The 17,119-nt window shown below is 36.2% G+C and overlaps 2 protein-coding genes across 2 annotated transcripts; both read right to left on the bottom strand.

Moving 5' to 3' along the window:
- Nucleotides 1-3,897: 3,897 nt before the first annotated feature.
- Nucleotides 3,898-6,453, bottom strand: LOC127430117 (von Willebrand factor D and EGF domain-containing protein-like). The gene is made up of 5 exons (XM_051679613.1): nucleotides 6,175-6,453; nucleotides 5,536-5,631; nucleotides 5,056-5,160; nucleotides 4,630-4,725; nucleotides 3,898-4,243 (listed from the first exon to the last, which is right to left on the bottom strand). The coding sequence occupies exons 1-5, from the start codon at nucleotides 6,401-6,403 to the stop codon at nucleotides 4,131-4,133; spliced, it is 639 nt and encodes a 212-aa protein (XP_051535573.1). The 5' UTR covers nucleotides 6,404-6,453; the 3' UTR covers nucleotides 3,898-4,130.
- A 3,144-nt stretch (nucleotides 6,454-9,597) lies between these two features.
- LOC127430115 (transmembrane protein 106B-like) lies at nucleotides 9,598-17,119 on the bottom strand. Its single transcript, XM_051679611.1, has 8 exons — nucleotides 17,015-17,119; nucleotides 16,128-16,320; nucleotides 15,747-15,810; nucleotides 14,342-14,501; nucleotides 13,769-13,909; nucleotides 12,519-12,568; nucleotides 12,353-12,406; nucleotides 9,598-12,261 (listed from the first exon to the last, which is right to left on the bottom strand). The coding sequence occupies exons 2-8, from the start codon at nucleotides 16,306-16,308 to the stop codon at nucleotides 12,141-12,143; spliced, it is 771 nt and encodes a 256-aa protein (XP_051535571.1). The 5' UTR covers nucleotides 16,309-16,320; nucleotides 17,015-17,119; the 3' UTR covers nucleotides 9,598-12,140.

Genomic DNA, 17,119 nt, shown 5'->3' on the forward strand with positions numbered 1-17,119 from the left:
TATTAAAGCACATAATTTGATAAAAATAATACAATAATTATTTTTAAAACACCATTTTGATGATAAAATTGAAATAAACTGTTGATATGGAATTCAGAAAAAATAAAACAAAAAAAGGTTTTGGACTCAGTATCGGCAAGTACCAAAAAAGGAAGTATCAGTACTCTTACTTGTTGTCAAAAAAATTATATTGGGACATCCTTAGTTTGAATAATATTGCATCCAGGCCCATAGGTGTCACTGTAGGTCCAATACGACATGCATAAAACAGTGCACCTTTAAATCTAAAAAATAAAATAAAATAAAATGTCATACAAATTGTGCATCATATTTCAAGTTTTCTGAAGGCATAAAATGACTTTAAATGATGAACATACTGAAATTAAAGTTGTGATTCACTCTCAAATCAAATCACTCATCAACTTATTTAAACTGAGCACAAATTAAATATGGCAACACAATAACATCAAACCTCACTGGTTCTTGCACATCTTGTGACCAAATGTCATAAAATCATGACACAAGAACCAGTGAGGTTTGATGTTATTGTAATGCCATATTTGATTTGTGCTCAGTTTACATAAGTTGATCAGTAATTTGATTTCATTTGATTTGCGAGTAAATAGCGACTTAAATTTTGGTCTGTTCATCATAGTGATTGTATGCCTTCAGAAAAATTGGAACATGACACACAAGTTGCATTGACTGCTTTTATGTCACTTTCGGGTGCTTTTTAAGCTTTAAAGTGAGTCACTATCAACTGCTATTGTATGGAAATCAGCAATTGCGACATTCTTTAAAATATCTACTTTTATGTTCTGCAAAAGAAAGAAATTCAAAGCAGTTTAGAACATTGTGAGGGTGCATAAAATATGACATAATTTTCATTTTTGGGTGACCTCTTCCTTTAAGTTTGTTAATAAAGAATTTGCAAAGACCTTGTTTAAGATAATGTAATACAAACATGTTTCGCATTAACGTGTTTCCTTTTTTGACCACTGCGCAGTCCAGAAACCATGTTCCAATCAGCCCTGTTACCCTGGAGTCCAGTGTTTTGAGAGCACAGACACGTCTGCTGGATACATATGTGGTCTGTGTCCACCTGGACTCAACGGCAATGGACAAACATGCACATCAAGAATCGTAAACAGCTAGTCAGCATGATGCTTGGGAATCACGTTGTCTCTTTGTACGTTGTGTCATTGTTTTGGCCAATGATCACGTCCCTATGGAGTGTGTGCACGAGTGCGAGCACAAGCAACAGGTAGCTGGCTGCAGTTCACTTAACGGCCACAGGTGTCATTAATAACAAGGGTTTCTGAACTTACATACTGCACCTTTAATGTAAACACAGTTTTCTTGCGCTGTCAGGTTTTTAAGAGCTGATTTGTTTTTATAGTCGTCTGTGTTTTGTTGTACATGTAAATGGACTCAATAGTGTTTGATGACTATTTTAAACCATTTCAAACTTATATCAGTTAAATCTTATCCCCTCAACTGTGTGTCGAACAGACTGCAAGAACAGAGGGAAGTGTGTGAAGCCCAATTTGTGTGAATGTCCTGCAGGGTGCAACAGACCCACTTGTGAGGAAGGTACACTCTCTTATTAGTATCTAACAGCAATCTGACCCTCACAAGTTCATAAGCCTAAAACCAATTACTACACAGCTCCAACTGAAAGCATTTTTAGAGCTTTTAGGAGGAGAACAGTGCATGTAAAGTTACACTTTCTTTGTGATCTTTCCTCTCAGACATCTGTGACCCCCTTGTCAGCATGGCGGCTGCTGTTTGTCCAGAAATCACTTGCCCTTATGGCTACAGTGCATCCGGAAAGTATTCACAGCGCTTCACTTTTTCCACATTTTGTTATGTTACAGCCTTATTCCAAAATGGATTAAATTAATTATTTTCCTCAAAATTCTACAAACAATACCCCATAATGACAATGTAAAAGAAGTTTCTTTGAAATCTTTGCACATTTATTAAAAAAAAAAACGAAAAAATGTGGGTGAACCCATGTGCATGAATAATGGAAAGTGTGTTGGTCTAAACACTTGTTTCTGTCCATCTGGGTGGAGAGGAGGGGTTTGCAACATCCATTAGTACAAAAATCGACCAGATATGCACAATATATAAATGTTCATTTGTAATCAAATAAAACAATGAAATGTTGAATAATTAATCTAATTATAATTATACTATATAGTTACACACACCAAGCACTTTATTAGAAACACCTGTACACCTACATATTCATGCGATTATCTAATCAGCCAGTCGTGTGGCAGCAGTGCATAAAATCATGCAGATAGTTTCTGGAGCTTGAGTTAACGTTCACATCAACCATCAGAATGGGGAAGAAATCTGACCGTGGCATGATTTTTGGTTTGAGTATTTCTGTAACTGCTGATCTCCTGGGATTTTCACATGCAACAGTCTCTAGTGTATAGAAAATGGTGCGAAAAACAAAAAACAACCAGCGAGCGGCAGTTCTGTGGACGAAAACGCCTTGTTGATAAGAGAGGTCAAATGAGAATGGCCAGATTGGTTCAAGCTGACAGAAAAGCTACGGTAACTCAGATAACCTCTCTGTACAATTGTAGTGAGCAGAATAGCATCTCAGAATGCACAACACGTCGAACATTGAGGCGGATGGGCTACAACAGCAGAAGACCATGTCAGGCATTTAGTTCCTAATATCGACCATAGTGTTCCTAATAAAGTGCTCGGTGAGTGTATGTTATTTTCATTTATTATACAGTGTAATGTAATAAATGTAATTCAGTGTTATTTTATGTTGTTTTTTATTATTAGATGTTTCACAATGTAGTTGTACAGCAGTGTGTACCACAGCTTTGTCTGAAATATCAAACATAATTTGCTGTCAGTGTTGTGTGTTTGTGTAGCGGTGTGTTTACAGAAGTGTAAAAATGGCGGAGAGTGTGTTGGTCCAAACACTTGCCACTGTCCAGCTGGTCGGGAGGGTCTGCAGTGCCAAACTGGTAAGTCTTGAAGAATCCTGAATGTACTTTCTGAATTATCACATAGTCTACTGTCTAATGTTGTAGACATACAGTGTATTGAGGTTAATGCCTTTATTAATGGCAAGGTACGTATATGTTGATCTTTGGCTTAAAGAATATTAATTATTATTAAATGTTTAATTTAAAAATAGATGCTAACATCTCAGCAATACTTTTTGCCACTAACAGCAATTTGTAAACAAACATGCCTTAATGGGGGAAGATGTGTGTTCCCAAATTTCTGCCATTGTCGCCAAGGTTACACTGGACCCTCCTGTGCTACTAAAATAAGCATTTCTCAAAGCATTGCCATCAATGATTTCAAAAGCAATTGGAAATTGTGTTCATTTCTCATTAAAATATTACCGTTTCTTAAGTGTTTTATTTTTTTTAATTTTTTTTATTTTTTCTTGACTCAACAATGGAAATCTTTAAATTTTGTGCTTACAGACAAGGTGATGAAGATGTGACATTGAAGACAACAACAATGAAGTGTGTGGGTGTGCTGTTGCGTGTGTGTAAGCATCAGTGCCCTAAAACTCTATACTGTTTTGAGAGTGTAATATTTGTGTATGTGTGTGTGTACTATTCATGTGTATTTCTCAAACAGCTGTGCACACGTGAAAATGACTTGTCATTTTTTATTTGATTTAATTTTGGTGATTTATGTAATACAGTGCGCACATTTTATAAAGTTTGTAAAAATAAATACGTTTCTGTTATTTTTAGGTGAAATTAGTTTTAAGAAATCCAACAATATATTTGTATTTCAATTTGACATAATCAATACTTTTGAAGTTAAAAAATGGAACTTAGTGTCATTTCACACAACAAAGGACTCAACAAGATTTCTCATTTGGAAATAAATCCGCACATAATTTTTATTTTATTTTTTTTATAGTATTTTATTTTTTTACATTGGTGTAATTTTTAAAACATTGAAATATAACAGTTTTCTAAACATACTACAGTACTTAAATGACACAAAATGTCATAAAGTCAATCCGTGTACAATTTTAATGTAAAAAAACACATGCTCAGTGAGGTTCCGCTAATAAACATGAAACTTTAGTACCACTTTGAAGAGTCATCAGTGAGGTCAGCTCATCAGTAGAGCATTCTCCTCTCCTCACACTGCGGGCCTGAGAACGAAGCTCGACAGTGACAGATGTTAGGTGACACACACTTCCCCCCGTTCTGGCATGTTTTTTTACACACAGCTGTAGATGTGAGCAGTCATTTAATGGTTAGCAGATTTTTCCTCTTAAAGGGATAGTTAACCCAAAAATGAAAATTCTGTCATTGTTAGTTCACCCTCATGTTGTTCCAAACCTATACGACTTGCTTTTTTATGTGGAACACAAGCAGATGCTAGGCATGTTAGCATCAGTCACACCATTCACTTTCAATGCATCTTTCATTTTATACAATGAAAGTGGTGACTGAGGCTGTCATTCTGCCTCCTTTTGTGTTCCAAGGAAGAAAGAAAGTCAAACAGGTTTGGAATTTTGGATTTATCCATGTTGGAGGCAAATTGCAACACTAGAGCAGTACAAATACACAACATACAGAAAATAAACAATGTACAGAAAATGTAGTAACCCACCTGTATGGCAGGCTCCACCTATCCATCCATCTGGACAGCTGCAGATTCCAGGAGCCACACAGCTGCCACCATTCCTGCATCCCTGTGGACAGATCGCTACGGAAACACAACCAAAAGACATTATAAAGCTGTGACCCAGATATCTGTTGCACAAACCTCTGGATCAAAAACCCAAGTGTACTATATGTATTCCTAATTCAAGACTGTGGGAAATAACTGCAAAACACCCCACAACAAAAACCAGATGAAGTCAAAAATCACAGAATGGGCTTCAAAAATCAGTTCATATTTCAAATTGGGCCAATATTCACTCAAGGTGTTTATATATGTGGGTTCATACATACTGTATGTTTTGTATATTCTCTTTTAAAACACACAATCATTATGGATTTGATTAATGTAAATAACTGTGTGAGATTAACAAACCGTCTTGGCATCTGGAGCCAGCCCAGCTTGAGGGACAGATGCATTTTGCCTCTCCATTTACAGCAGTGCACTCGCCACCGTTCCAGCAGCCACCATCACACACCACTGTCAATTACAAATACACACACATACATGCTTGTTTTTTTATGTTTTTGTTTTTGTACAAGTTTCTTTGAGGGTTAGGTTTAGGGGTAGGGTTAGGGGATAGAATCTATAGTTTGTACAGTATAAAAATCATTATGTCTGTGGAGAGTCATCATAATGATAGCTGCACCAACGTGTGTGTGTGTGTGTGTGTGTGTGTGTGTGTGTGTGTGTGTGTGTGTGTGTTTAAGTACATTTTCCTTGTGGGGACCATTGACTAGCCTCCACAATGTAGGGAAAACCTATTGTTAATAAAAATTAAAAAAAATTCCCCTATTGGTCATTGTGCAAACAACTCTTAATTCTTCATGGAAGAAGTGAATTCAAGTAGGCTACCTTTATGGCAATATTTCCCTCCAAATTCTGCAGGGCATCTGCATTTTCCAGGTCGAAGACACTCTCCGCCATTTTTACACTTTGGATAACAGTTTGCTGAAATCAACATGCAGGAATAATGTCAGTTTTGACCCTTAAATACAACGGGGTCTGACACCACTTGTAAAAATGCTACTATTTATTTTATTTTTTTTTCATAACAAGTATATTATATTGTGTTATACCATGTTATCCAGCATGATTTGAGAATGTTCCACCTTTCATACAAAGGAGTTAACATGGTCAATATCACAAATTTGCTTATTTGGTAGTGACCTAGAAATAGTGCAGAATCTTAAATATTTCTTATTTGAAGTCACAGAATTTCTTGTTTACATTTTTTTCAAAATCCTAAAGCTTTTTGTTTATTTCCAGGTTTAAATTAGATTTTGAATGCCAGACATGCAATGTGGTCTCAGACATTTGGACCACACTGGATGTACAGCAAGAATATCTCTCAACAAAGAATACATAATTTCCTTGAAATTTTCTTTAAACCCATCTTCACAACTGTTACAGAGTTATTTTAAAGTGTCTGCATGCGCACTCACACCACCAGTTCAATTCCATTGCAGAAGTTCAAGTAATTGGAAACATCACCATGTTGGCAGGTCTCTCCCTCATATCCTCTAGTGCAGAAGCAGGTGTTGTTTCGGATGCAGATGCCAGCATGTTTACAAGGTGGGTCACACGTTGCTTTGGGGTCAAAGACAAAAGGCAGAGCCACCCCACGGGGACCATCGGACCCTCCCAGACAGATCCCAGCCAGAGTGGCCAGTGTAACCAGCAAGAGCTGCATGGATGTACAGCAAAGCACTCCCATTTTCATATCCACTCTCTTACAAGCAACCAGAATGACTGAGACTGCAGGGGAAAGTGTCTTTGGACAGAATGTTGTACCATGCTCACATGTATCCCTGCTGCAGAGACACGGTACTGCAACATACAACAGCTGGGAAAGTACTAAGTGAGGAATGTGTGTTTTTGAGTGGTGTGTGCAGAGGCGGACTGGCCATAGGGAGAACCAGGACTTTTCCCGGTGGGCGGGCCGCGAAAAGGGGCCGAACAGGGCCGAATGCTGAAACGGGCTGCCACGTTATGCCCAATGGGCCGCGACAGGCTGAAGAGGGCTGCAAAACGGCGCAGTGATATGCAGAAGGACAGGGACACCACACATCACAGTTTGAGTTCTGTGTATGTTTTTTATGATGTTTGGAAATGAAAATACATCAGCAAGCATGAAACGGCTCCAAAAAATTTACTTATAGCCCATAGAAAGTCCACTCGTATGACTTTCTTTCTTTTCTGGAACACAAAAAGCTTATGTTAGGTAGAATGACAGTCTTAGTCACCAGTCACTTTTATTGTATGGAAAAAAGCAGAAATGAAAGTGAATGGTGACTGCGGCTAACATATCCCCATGTCTATGCTATTGCTGTTTAAAATAATTGTCCTCACATATATTTTAGTCAATTTGCTGATCCCAAGAAATGTGAGGAAATTGATTCTGCAGATGTCTTGAGAATTTCCCTCCTCCTAAATGAAATAACAGCTCAGTGTTTTCAGACTACAACTAGCATTTCCCCCTCTCATTCACACAATTGTCCATGGATTGAAAAATGAATGCAATACCTAGATGGTTGATGATATCACGGCGATGTTTCAAAACAGCCTGTGCTACAACTTGAAGAAGTCCCTTTGTTTTATATCGGCTAATATCCGTTGCTTGTTCAAGTTTGATTCTAACATACAGCAGATGTCAAACTTACAGGTTTTTTTTTTCTTTCAGGAGAAGGGAAATACTGTACTGTATCTTTATCTGTCTGAAATTGGTTGTTCATTCTTGTTTAATCAGGGCATGAAAAAAAATATCATGCTCAAGTTCTGAGACATGAGAGGAAACAAACATGAGTTTTAATGACATCAACAGATGTGCAGTATTTCCCTAAGAACAAAATGTAAACACTGGCACATACGCAGACTGGTGACCCATTTCAAGGAAATGGTATCATTTTGCTATAAAATTTTAGATTTTATTTATTTATTTATGACATTTATTTACTTGTTAATTTTACATTTAAATAAAATAATTGTTGTATTTCTTTATTTACGACTATTTATAGATACTATATGAGTCAAATGAGGAAAAAATATGCTATTCATTGAAAGTGACATTACATTAAAGAACAAGATCATCTATGCATTCATATTTATAATATGCAATGAATGTATAATTTCTGTGGTCATAATATCTTGTTAATATGATGTAGACTCATGTTTTGTATTGATTGTTGTGTGATTGTGTAAGCATCATCTAATTACACTGTGTATCAAATTATTTTATTTTTTTTCCTGGGTAGTAGGTGTTATTTTCTAATTGCTATGCCTCAAAAGTATAGAAAATGGCTATTATTTCCCACAAACTTTGCTTTTGTGACCAGGACAGTGATATTTTGAAATGTACCTATTTACAGGCAAATTTGTGTCTTTTCGTTCACATAAAGTCAGAAAAAAACAATATATGAATCCAAATTAACATGTATTTATACTAAAGTAATATTCAAAGCCGTGCTGCTCCATAATGGTAACAAGTACCTGTCTCTTCCCCTGGCTCACTCGGTGCACCTCAGAGAGGATTACAACAGCATCAAGACCTTGCTGGACGCCTTGAAGTATGAGTACGGTTAGGAGGTCATAGGAGACTTCAAAATGGTGGCATTCCTGATGGGCCTCCAAGGCGGTTTTACCAAGTTTCCCTGCTATCTTTGCCTTTGGGACAGCAGGGACACCAAGGCGCACTACCACAGGCGGGACTGGCCACAGCGGACCAAGTTCTCTGTGGGGAGGAACAACGTCAAGTGGGAGCCACTGGTGGACCCCCGGAAGGTGCTGATGCCACCACAGCACATCAAATTGGACCTCGTGAAACAATTTGTCAGAGCTCTAGACAAGGAGTCGGCAGCCTTCAAGTACCTTCAAGACTTCTTCCATAAGCTGTCTGAGGCAAAGGTCAAAGCCGGTGTCTTCGTCGGACTACAGATAAAGAAGGATTTTGGATTCATATGTTGTTTTTTTCTGACTTTATGTGAACGAAAAGACACAAATCCGTTTTCTCATTGGAAATAGGTACATTTCAAAATATCACTGTCCTGGTCACAAAAGCAAAGTTTGTGGGGAATAATAGCCATTTTCTATACTTTTGAGGCATAAGCAATTAGGAAATAACACTTACTACCCAGGAACAAAAATTGTTACATAGTGTTATGATATAAGCGCCCTCTTGTGGAATATTGTGACAGTTACACCACTTTTTGCTTAAATATCTATCCATCCATTCATCCATCCATATATATATATATATATACACGTGCAGTATTTCCCTAAGAACAAAATGTAAACACTGGCACATACGCAGACTGGTGACCCATTTCAAGGAAATGGTGTCATTTTGCTGTAATATTGTAGATTTTATTTATATATATATATATATATATATATATATATATATATATATATATACATATATATATATATACTTTCAAAACTTTTTTTATTATTACATTTTAGTTTTATAATTAAATAAATTAATATGGTGGCACAATTATATTTTTGTCTACAAAACTAATTTCAAACATTTAAGCATATGCCTTCAGATCAAAAGGTTTTTAAGATTATGAGAAACATTTCAGTCAAGTGTTTCAAAACTTTTGACTGGTAGTGTATATATATATATATATATATATATATATATATATATATATATATATATATATATATATATATATATATATTAAATATATTTTATTATTAATAGTAAAAACTAATACTAATAGTGTTATTTCAGACTACTCCACAAAGTATTTTTTTTACATGATTACTGTAGGTACGGTATGTTGCTCATTTGTATTGTTCAGAAATTACCAATGTAATTACAGCCTAAAGAACAAAATTGTTTAAAGATGGGAAAAAATATTCGATTGGTCTCATTTTGATGGTATGTTGAAAAGAAAACATGGACACAAATTTCATAAAAGAAATTCTGTTTAATTGATAAATCATTCCCTTACAATTTTAATTAATCCAATCAAAAGAAATAATGTTAAAGACCAATTCCAACATAAACAAGCAAAGTACATTATAAAGTGACAGAAAAACATCTAAGTTTTAAATTGTCAACTTCAATGTCAAGGGAAAAAATAAATAATGGTGGGCATCCAGTGACCCATGAATCATGAGGGACAAAATTACAATAAAGAGAATTTCTTGCAAAGCAACAGGCTGCCCTTGCAAACCATATTAACAAAAAAACAATGATATCAATCAAAATAAGTCTTAATAAAAAACTTCTTTCAAATAATATTTTATTTTTTCCAAATTACTTTTTCCATTCCCCCTTTTTTTCTTGGACTGAGGCTGATATCAGTGTATTAATTTCCCTAATATGGTATTCCTCAGTTCCAATTAAGAGTAAAAAAAATAGTAATTTATTTAATTATGTAACCTGATCCATGTTCCATCTGGTACTGGTGTAAGAATTACCCACTTAAAAAAAAATAGGTGTGGGATTAGGATTCACAGTGTCTTTAATTTTCATAATTTAGAAACGTGTGGTACATCATTCTAGCACACATCTAATTGTTAATCACACAGACCTTCTTTTAGACATCCCTTTGAACAGAAATCCTTTATAGATTTAAAGAAGATTTAAAGCTGAAGTATATAATTTCTGCGCCACCAAATGGAATTGCAAAAATGAACTTTGTTTTCAAAACAGCTTTCCGAATAACAGCCATCAATCAAACGAAGAGATAGTCCCACCCCAAACTCACGCCATTGGTCGAGTCAATGTCATTGTGTTTGTCACTGGTCACTCAAAATAAACAGAGGATTTACATAGCACCACAGAGACCAAGTGTTTACTGTTTTAGAGAAAATTAACCTATGAATGGCTTACTTAAAGTTGTTTCTGCATATTAAGGTTGGATAGGAGAAAGAATTTTTAACACAGAAAATGTTACATACTTCAGCTGTAATCAAAACAAAGAGACCATCTGGGAGGCTGAAAAATCCCCAAAATGAATCTAAGTGAAATTCTCATAACCCTGTGACCTTCTAAATGCTGGAGCCTAAGTTGCCAAGTAACTTCACATCATAAAAAACACTACATCCACTAAATACTCACTTTTAAAAAGGTGAAAAATATAATGATATGTGCATGACTGAAAATTCTGTCATCATTTACTCACCCTCATGTCGTTGCAAACCAGTAAGCTGTTTTACTTGCATCCATGGAATTCAAAAGGAAAATATTTTAAGAATATTGACTAATCTTTCCTATACAATGACAGTCAATGGGAACTAAAACTGTGAGTCTCTAAGATTCTGACTAAAACCTTTTACGTTCCACAGAAGAATGAAAGAAAGTCATACAGGTTTTGAAGAACATCATGGTGAGTAAATAATTCCAGATTTTTTACTTTTTGGTGAACTATCCTTTTAATGAATTAAAAATTACAGCACACGGTTTAAACCTACAACAGTCACAAGAACAAACAAACAAAAAAGAAAGATAAACAAACACAAAATTTTAAAGGAGTCCAAGTGAATCAAGTGTTTGCATCCCTAAAGGGGGCTGTTTACACTTGGTCACTATATGCATTTTTCCTGATCGAATTGCTGTCCGGTTGAATAAGCACATTTAATTTACATTTGGACACATAAATGTGTCTCCGCCAAACAGATATACTGTAAATCCGATCTTTAGTTCCTGCGCTAAATGCAAATATAACGGAGTTCACTTCAGTGATTATGCTAATGCCGGGCAGCGAATTTAAAAGATGCGATTCATATTTAATTCTAAGTGACTTTGCCCCGCACACGGGTATCTGTGTGTATGCGCGCTGTGTATTTTTCCCTCTGGGCTTGTCGTAGTCAAGATATATCCATGTGCATCAGCTACATTTTTGTCAGTGTTTAGTTTGAGTTTCTTCAGCGATCTGCATCAAATAAATGAAGTAAAAAGTTCTGTCTCTCCTACAACATGCATCCGTTTCTTACTTTGTTATTATTTATAGCACGACGCAAGCCCTATGTAAATACTCGGTAACAGCTGTTATGTTTCACATTTTCCTTATGCTGATGTAGCGCTGTTTGAACGGAGTAAAGTTTACAAATGTGTTTTGAACAGCCAGATTAATTTACACTTGACCGAGTTTTGAATAGAATGCGTCTTGAGTGATCATATTTATATCCACCTTGGAGGGCATTTACACTTATTTACAGATAGTAAATCAGCAAATCAGTATGAAATGACCAAGTGTATATACCCCCAAATGAATATTCTGTTGCTTGCCTCCATCCTATATTCTAAAATCAACCAAAGTGCTATCCAAACAAATCCCTCAACGTGGCTCTAAAGAATAAATAATAACAGTGTAATAAGCATCAACTCTCTGGTTTTAAGTTGCTCTGATCAATGCAGACATTGCCATCTTCTGCCACAGTTAATGCTAAGGACATAGCAGGTCGATTCTGTACCACCACGTGAGAAGTCATGGGGAAGATCATCACTGTATTACACTCATTGGTCCACGAGAGGAGGTCGTGTTTGAGCCACAGTCCACGTACAGGTACTTTTCCTGGGAAATCTGCTCAGCGTGGCCAAAGTACACAGTGGTTACAGTCATCCTTAAAGGTAACACATTTTAATTACAGGGTTAGGTGGAGTCAAGATATAGAATGTAAATGTAGTTTTGCTGACCCGATAAAGAATACTTACTGCATCATGACAACAATGTTATGCACTTTAATTGACTGCATGGTACAGTAGTCACTGTAAAAACAGAAAAGCAATCAATCATAACATACACATTTTTGCATACTGTAAGATGAACTGTCTTTATGAGAGTCAATATAGGGATAAGGCCAGATTGGTAAATACTCACAATATGTAGTTCATCTCATTGGCTATGATGGTGGGAACAGTGTAATCAATCTAAAAATGAGACAATGAAATTGATAACAGTTGTTATCTAAAATAAGTCAAATGTAACTGAATAAACTACTACCAGTATATTGGGAGGACAATGGTTATTTCTTTCTATATGTTATCGTAATCTATTGGGCACGGAGAAATCATGTGCTTATCCTCATTATGAGTAAATATTTAAAGGAATAAAAATTCTCTCATCATTTACTTTCCCTCATGTCATCCCAGATGTGTATGACTTTCTTTCTTCTGAAGAACACAAATTAAGATTTTTGAAGAATATCTCAGCTCTTTAGTTCCTCACAATGCAAGTGAATGGGTGCCAAAACTTTGAAGTTCCAAAAAAGCACATAAAGGCAGAAAAAGTAATACATAAAACTCTAGTGGTTAAATCTATATTTTCAGAAGTGATTTAATAGCCGTGGGTGAGAAACAGATAAAAATGTAAGTCCTTTTTTATTATAAATTCTCCTCCTTGCCCAGTAGGTGGCAATATGCACAAAGAATGTAAATCGCCAAAAATAAAAGTAGAACTCTTAGGAGAGAAGTGAGCGCTTGGGAGGGCTGTTTGAAATTGGAGATTTATAGTAAAAAAGGACTTAAATATTGATCTTTTTCTCACCCACACCTATCATATCACTTCTGAAGACGTGGATTTAACCACTGGAGTCATATGTATTAATTTTATGCTGCCTTTATGTGCTTTTTGGAGCTTCAAAGTTTTGGACCCTGTTGACTTTGCATTGTATGGACCTACAGAGCTGAAATACTTTTCTAAAAAAAAAATGTTATTCAGCAGAAGAAAGAAAGTCATACACATCTGGGACGGCATGAGGGTGAGTAAATGATGAGAGAATTTTAATTTAAGTCAAAACCAAAACAGTCAGGCATTTCTTAAAGGGACAGTTCTCCCAAAAATGATATGTTTGCCATAATTTACCCTAATTTTCCAAACCTGTATGACTTTTTTCTAAGCTAAGACTATCCCTTTAAGCTAAAGGTAGCTTTAAGCTACATACAGTTGTATTTTGCACATTTATTTAGTCTATTTTGTAGATGAGCATGCTCAAGTAAACATCATATGACATGCTTGTCCAGAAACGATGACAGACATTTTTTGCTGCTGTGATTTCCTAAAGTTATCGTTACAATGCAATGAACCCAAAAGAACGATTTTACACCAGTTATCTTAGTAAAATAACACACCTGTCGCATATCCAGTGGGATAATAGTGGTTATATTACTGATGAGAGACTTTCCGATGACAGTCTTGTAGAACTGCACCTGTGCTGTGATGTTGGCCACATGTATCGGGTAGTAATTATTGTTGGTGATGTTTAAAGTATTCTGAGGGAGAAAACATGTTGTTATTTAATAGAATTCAATCAAAGCATGACAACAAAACAGAAATAAATCTCTGACTCTGACAGCAGTCTTAGTTAGTTTACATCCAATGTGTTTCTGTCCATCTGCACTGTTTTTTTTTAATTGTTTTTCTATATAAATATGCACTAGATGGACGTCTATGACCCCTGCACCACGTCTTGCTGTTTTTTCAGCATCTGTTTATCAGTGTAGCCGCTGTGTGAAGTTAAAAAGAACGTTCATGTCTCGAGACACTTGCATTCTGCTCTATTCGTTCCTTTTAACCTTACTAACCATATATTTATTAAGTCCAATCTTTCTGTTATATTAAAAGAGAATACATTAGAAAGGGATTTGAGTCCTACTTGGTTAACATATTCAAACAACACTTAAAAAGGGTTTTATAGAAATTACCGTGATATTTAAGTAGATTATTCGTTGGTCTCTATCATAGGTTACATAGGCTGACTTCACGCCAACATAGGAGACATCAATCATCCGGGGGAACAGGAAGAACACGGCCAGACCGGAAAGCAGCAAACACACAAAGACTGACACGAACACATACAGCGTCCTGTCATAGTGCAAGAACAGACAAACAGACAGAGTCAGGCAGAGTCTCTGCAACATGGTTGACCTCTCATGTGTTGAGACCTATACAGTACCTATAGAGCTGTAAAGTCAAAGTCCAGTCCAGAGTCAGCATGATTCCGCTTTAACTAATTTTCCACCTTATAATAATGTACAGTGGTATGAAAAAGTATGTGAACCCTTTGGAATTACCTGCATTTATGAATAAATTTGTCTTACAATCTGGTTTGTTCTTCATCTAAGTAACAATAATGAACAAACACAACCTGTTTTATCTTATAACACACCAATTATTAGTTTTTTCTTGTACATAATAAATACATCATTCAAACATTCACAGTGTAGGTTGGAAAATGTATGTGAACCCCACAGCTAATGATGTCAACAAAAACTTATTAGAGTCAGGAGCTGGCAAAACTGGCATCCAATTAATGAAACGAGATTGGAGGTGTGGGTTAGAGCAACTTTGACTTATAAAAAGCACCAAACATTTTGAGTTTGCTATTCACAAGAAGCATCTGCTGACGTGGACCATGCCTCACAAAATAGATCTCAGAAGACTTACGATCAAGAAATGTTGCTTTGCATAAAGATGGAAAGGGTTATAAAGTTATCTCGAAGAGCTTAGATATTCATCTGCCCACAGTTAGACAAACTGTCTATAAATGGAGACGATCTAGTACTGTGGGTACTCTCCCTAGAAGTGGTCGCCCAGCCAAGATGACTCAAAGGGCACACTGCAGAATGCTCAATGAGGTAAAAAAAGAACCCTAGAGTGACAGCTAAAGACTTAAAGGAATCACTGGAACTGGTTAGCATCTCTGTTCATGAGTCTACTATAAGGAAAACATTAAACAGGCATGGTGCCATGGCAGGACACCACGAAAGCCGCTGCTTTCCAAAAAACAAAAAAAAAACGTTTCCCAAAGACCACCTTGACACTACACAAAATGTTTTGTGGACTGATGAAACTAAGGTTGAATTGTTTGGGAAGGACATGCAGCACTGCATATGGTGTATAAAGGGCACCGCATACCAACATGAAAACATCATCCCAACGGTGAAGTACGATCGAGGTAGCATCATGATTTGGGGCTGCTTCAGGGCCTGGACCGCTTGCCATCATCCAGGGAAAAAATAATTCCCAAGTGTATAGATCTATCTATCCATCCATCCATCCATCCATCTACACAAATGGAAAAGATATTGATTGAAATGCAGAACTTACGTTCGTCTTGGCTTCAGTCTTTGGTCACTGTATGGTATCAAAGCAACCAGCTGGTTTTCTTGGTCTATGAAAATATCCAGGACAGGACATAAAAAATAACTGATTTTATTCTATGAGAGCAATTTATTAATGTCCTTAGCACACTGTTAGATAAATAATGTCTTAAGCATAAATTTTTTTTCTTTCTGATTTAAAGGAAATGGCATTTTGAAGTAAAATACAAATTATATTAATAATAACAATACAAATTGTGTATATATTTTTAAATAACAACTTTTTAACAGTCCTTCAATGGGGCAACTAGATAGATTAGATAGATAGATAGATAGATACATAGATCGATAGACGGATGGACGGACGGACAGACAGATCTGTTCTTACCTCTTGGTATCCTCCCTGTCCCTTGACAAGTTTGACAGGTGACACTGTCCCTGCCTGTGAATTCAACATATGGAAACTGTGACACATCATGTTTATCTTCCTCCGTGTGAGACTCAGAGTCTTCAGTCAGGCTCTTCTGGTCCTCGTTTTGTTTTGGCAGGGAAAAGAGTGACTTTCCCATGGTTGGACCTGCCTTCAAAGACAAATAGCAACATATTTGTAATTAAAAGCATTGTTATGCAAGTCATATCTTGCACATGACTGAAAGTATGAATGTGCAGTTGGTTTTATGATCAAACAATTGATTTAAAAAAACACAGAAAAGCAGACAAATGTTGTACATGAATTTGTTACATTCATCAAGCACTTTCAATTACACAATCAGGGCCCAAGGTCTGTGCATAAATCGTAGCAAATTAATATCTCATTAGCAAGAATTGCTATTACACAGTAAACAATACATTTTCTGTTGATACAATCATGCATGCATATCAACGTATTCTGATTTTCCACTACAACACAATATATTTTCTGAAGACTTTAACCTGGCGAAACTGCTTTCTGTTTTTCTATCTAAACACATTGGCATGCAAATGATAACAGCTGATACGGGAACACCATGTACCATCGACGGCACCGTGTTCTCTTGCTTGATCAGGTGCAGCACTGATGCTATAAAACAATACACACGCAATTGCATTAACTTGATCTCACCTTAATGCAATAAGATCGAGGCTTTTAATCAGCATTAATAACAACACGCACGCGACGCTGCTGCTGTCAATTCAAATAGGACTAAAAAACTGGTAATGTCCCTAATAATATATCTCAAACTTACTTTAAGGTTTCATATGAAAAGATTGTGGAACAATAATTAATTATTTTACCTTCTTTACGGGTCTCTCTTGGCCTCTTGAAACAACCGTCGCAATAATGTCATATACTGTGTCACAACCGTGTTGTTCGCTTCCCCACCCGTTTTCCGACAAGCT

The sequence above is a fragment of the Myxocyprinus asiaticus genome, chromosome 39 (assembly GCF_019703515.2).
Source record: "Myxocyprinus asiaticus isolate MX2 ecotype Aquarium Trade chromosome 39, UBuf_Myxa_2, whole genome shotgun sequence".
Classification (NCBI taxonomy): Eukaryota; Metazoa; Chordata; class Actinopteri; order Cypriniformes; family Catostomidae; genus Myxocyprinus; species Myxocyprinus asiaticus.

What these genes read in the sequence shown, in the direction of transcription:
- LOC127430115 (XM_051679611.1), bottom strand. Translation starts at nt 16,308, where the DNA reads ATGGGAAAGTCACTCTTTTCCCTGCCAAAACAAAACGAGGACCAGAAG. An exon ending in TAATCTACTTAAATATCACG is followed by an intron (nt 13,910 to 14,341) that starts GTAATTTCTATA and finishes TTTCTCCCTCAG; the next exon opens with AATACTTTAAACATCACCAA. An exon ending in AACATTGTTGTCATGATGCA is followed by an intron (nt 12,262 to 12,352) that starts GTAAGTATTCTT and finishes GTTACCTTTAAG; the next exon opens with GATGACTGTAACCACTGTGT.
- LOC127430117 (XM_051679613.1), bottom strand. Translation starts at nt 6,403, where the DNA reads ATGAAAATGGGAGTGCTTTGCTGTACATCCATGCAGCTCTTGCTGGTT. An exon ending in AGGGAAATATTGCCATAAAG is followed by an intron (nt 5,161 to 5,535) that starts GTAGCCTACTTG and finishes TGTAATTGACAG; the next exon opens with TGGTGTGTGATGGTGGCTGC. An exon ending in TGGCTCCAGATGCCAAGACG is followed by an intron (nt 4,726 to 5,055) that starts GTTTGTTAATCT and finishes GTGTTTCCGTAG; the next exon opens with CGATCTGTCCACAGGGATGC.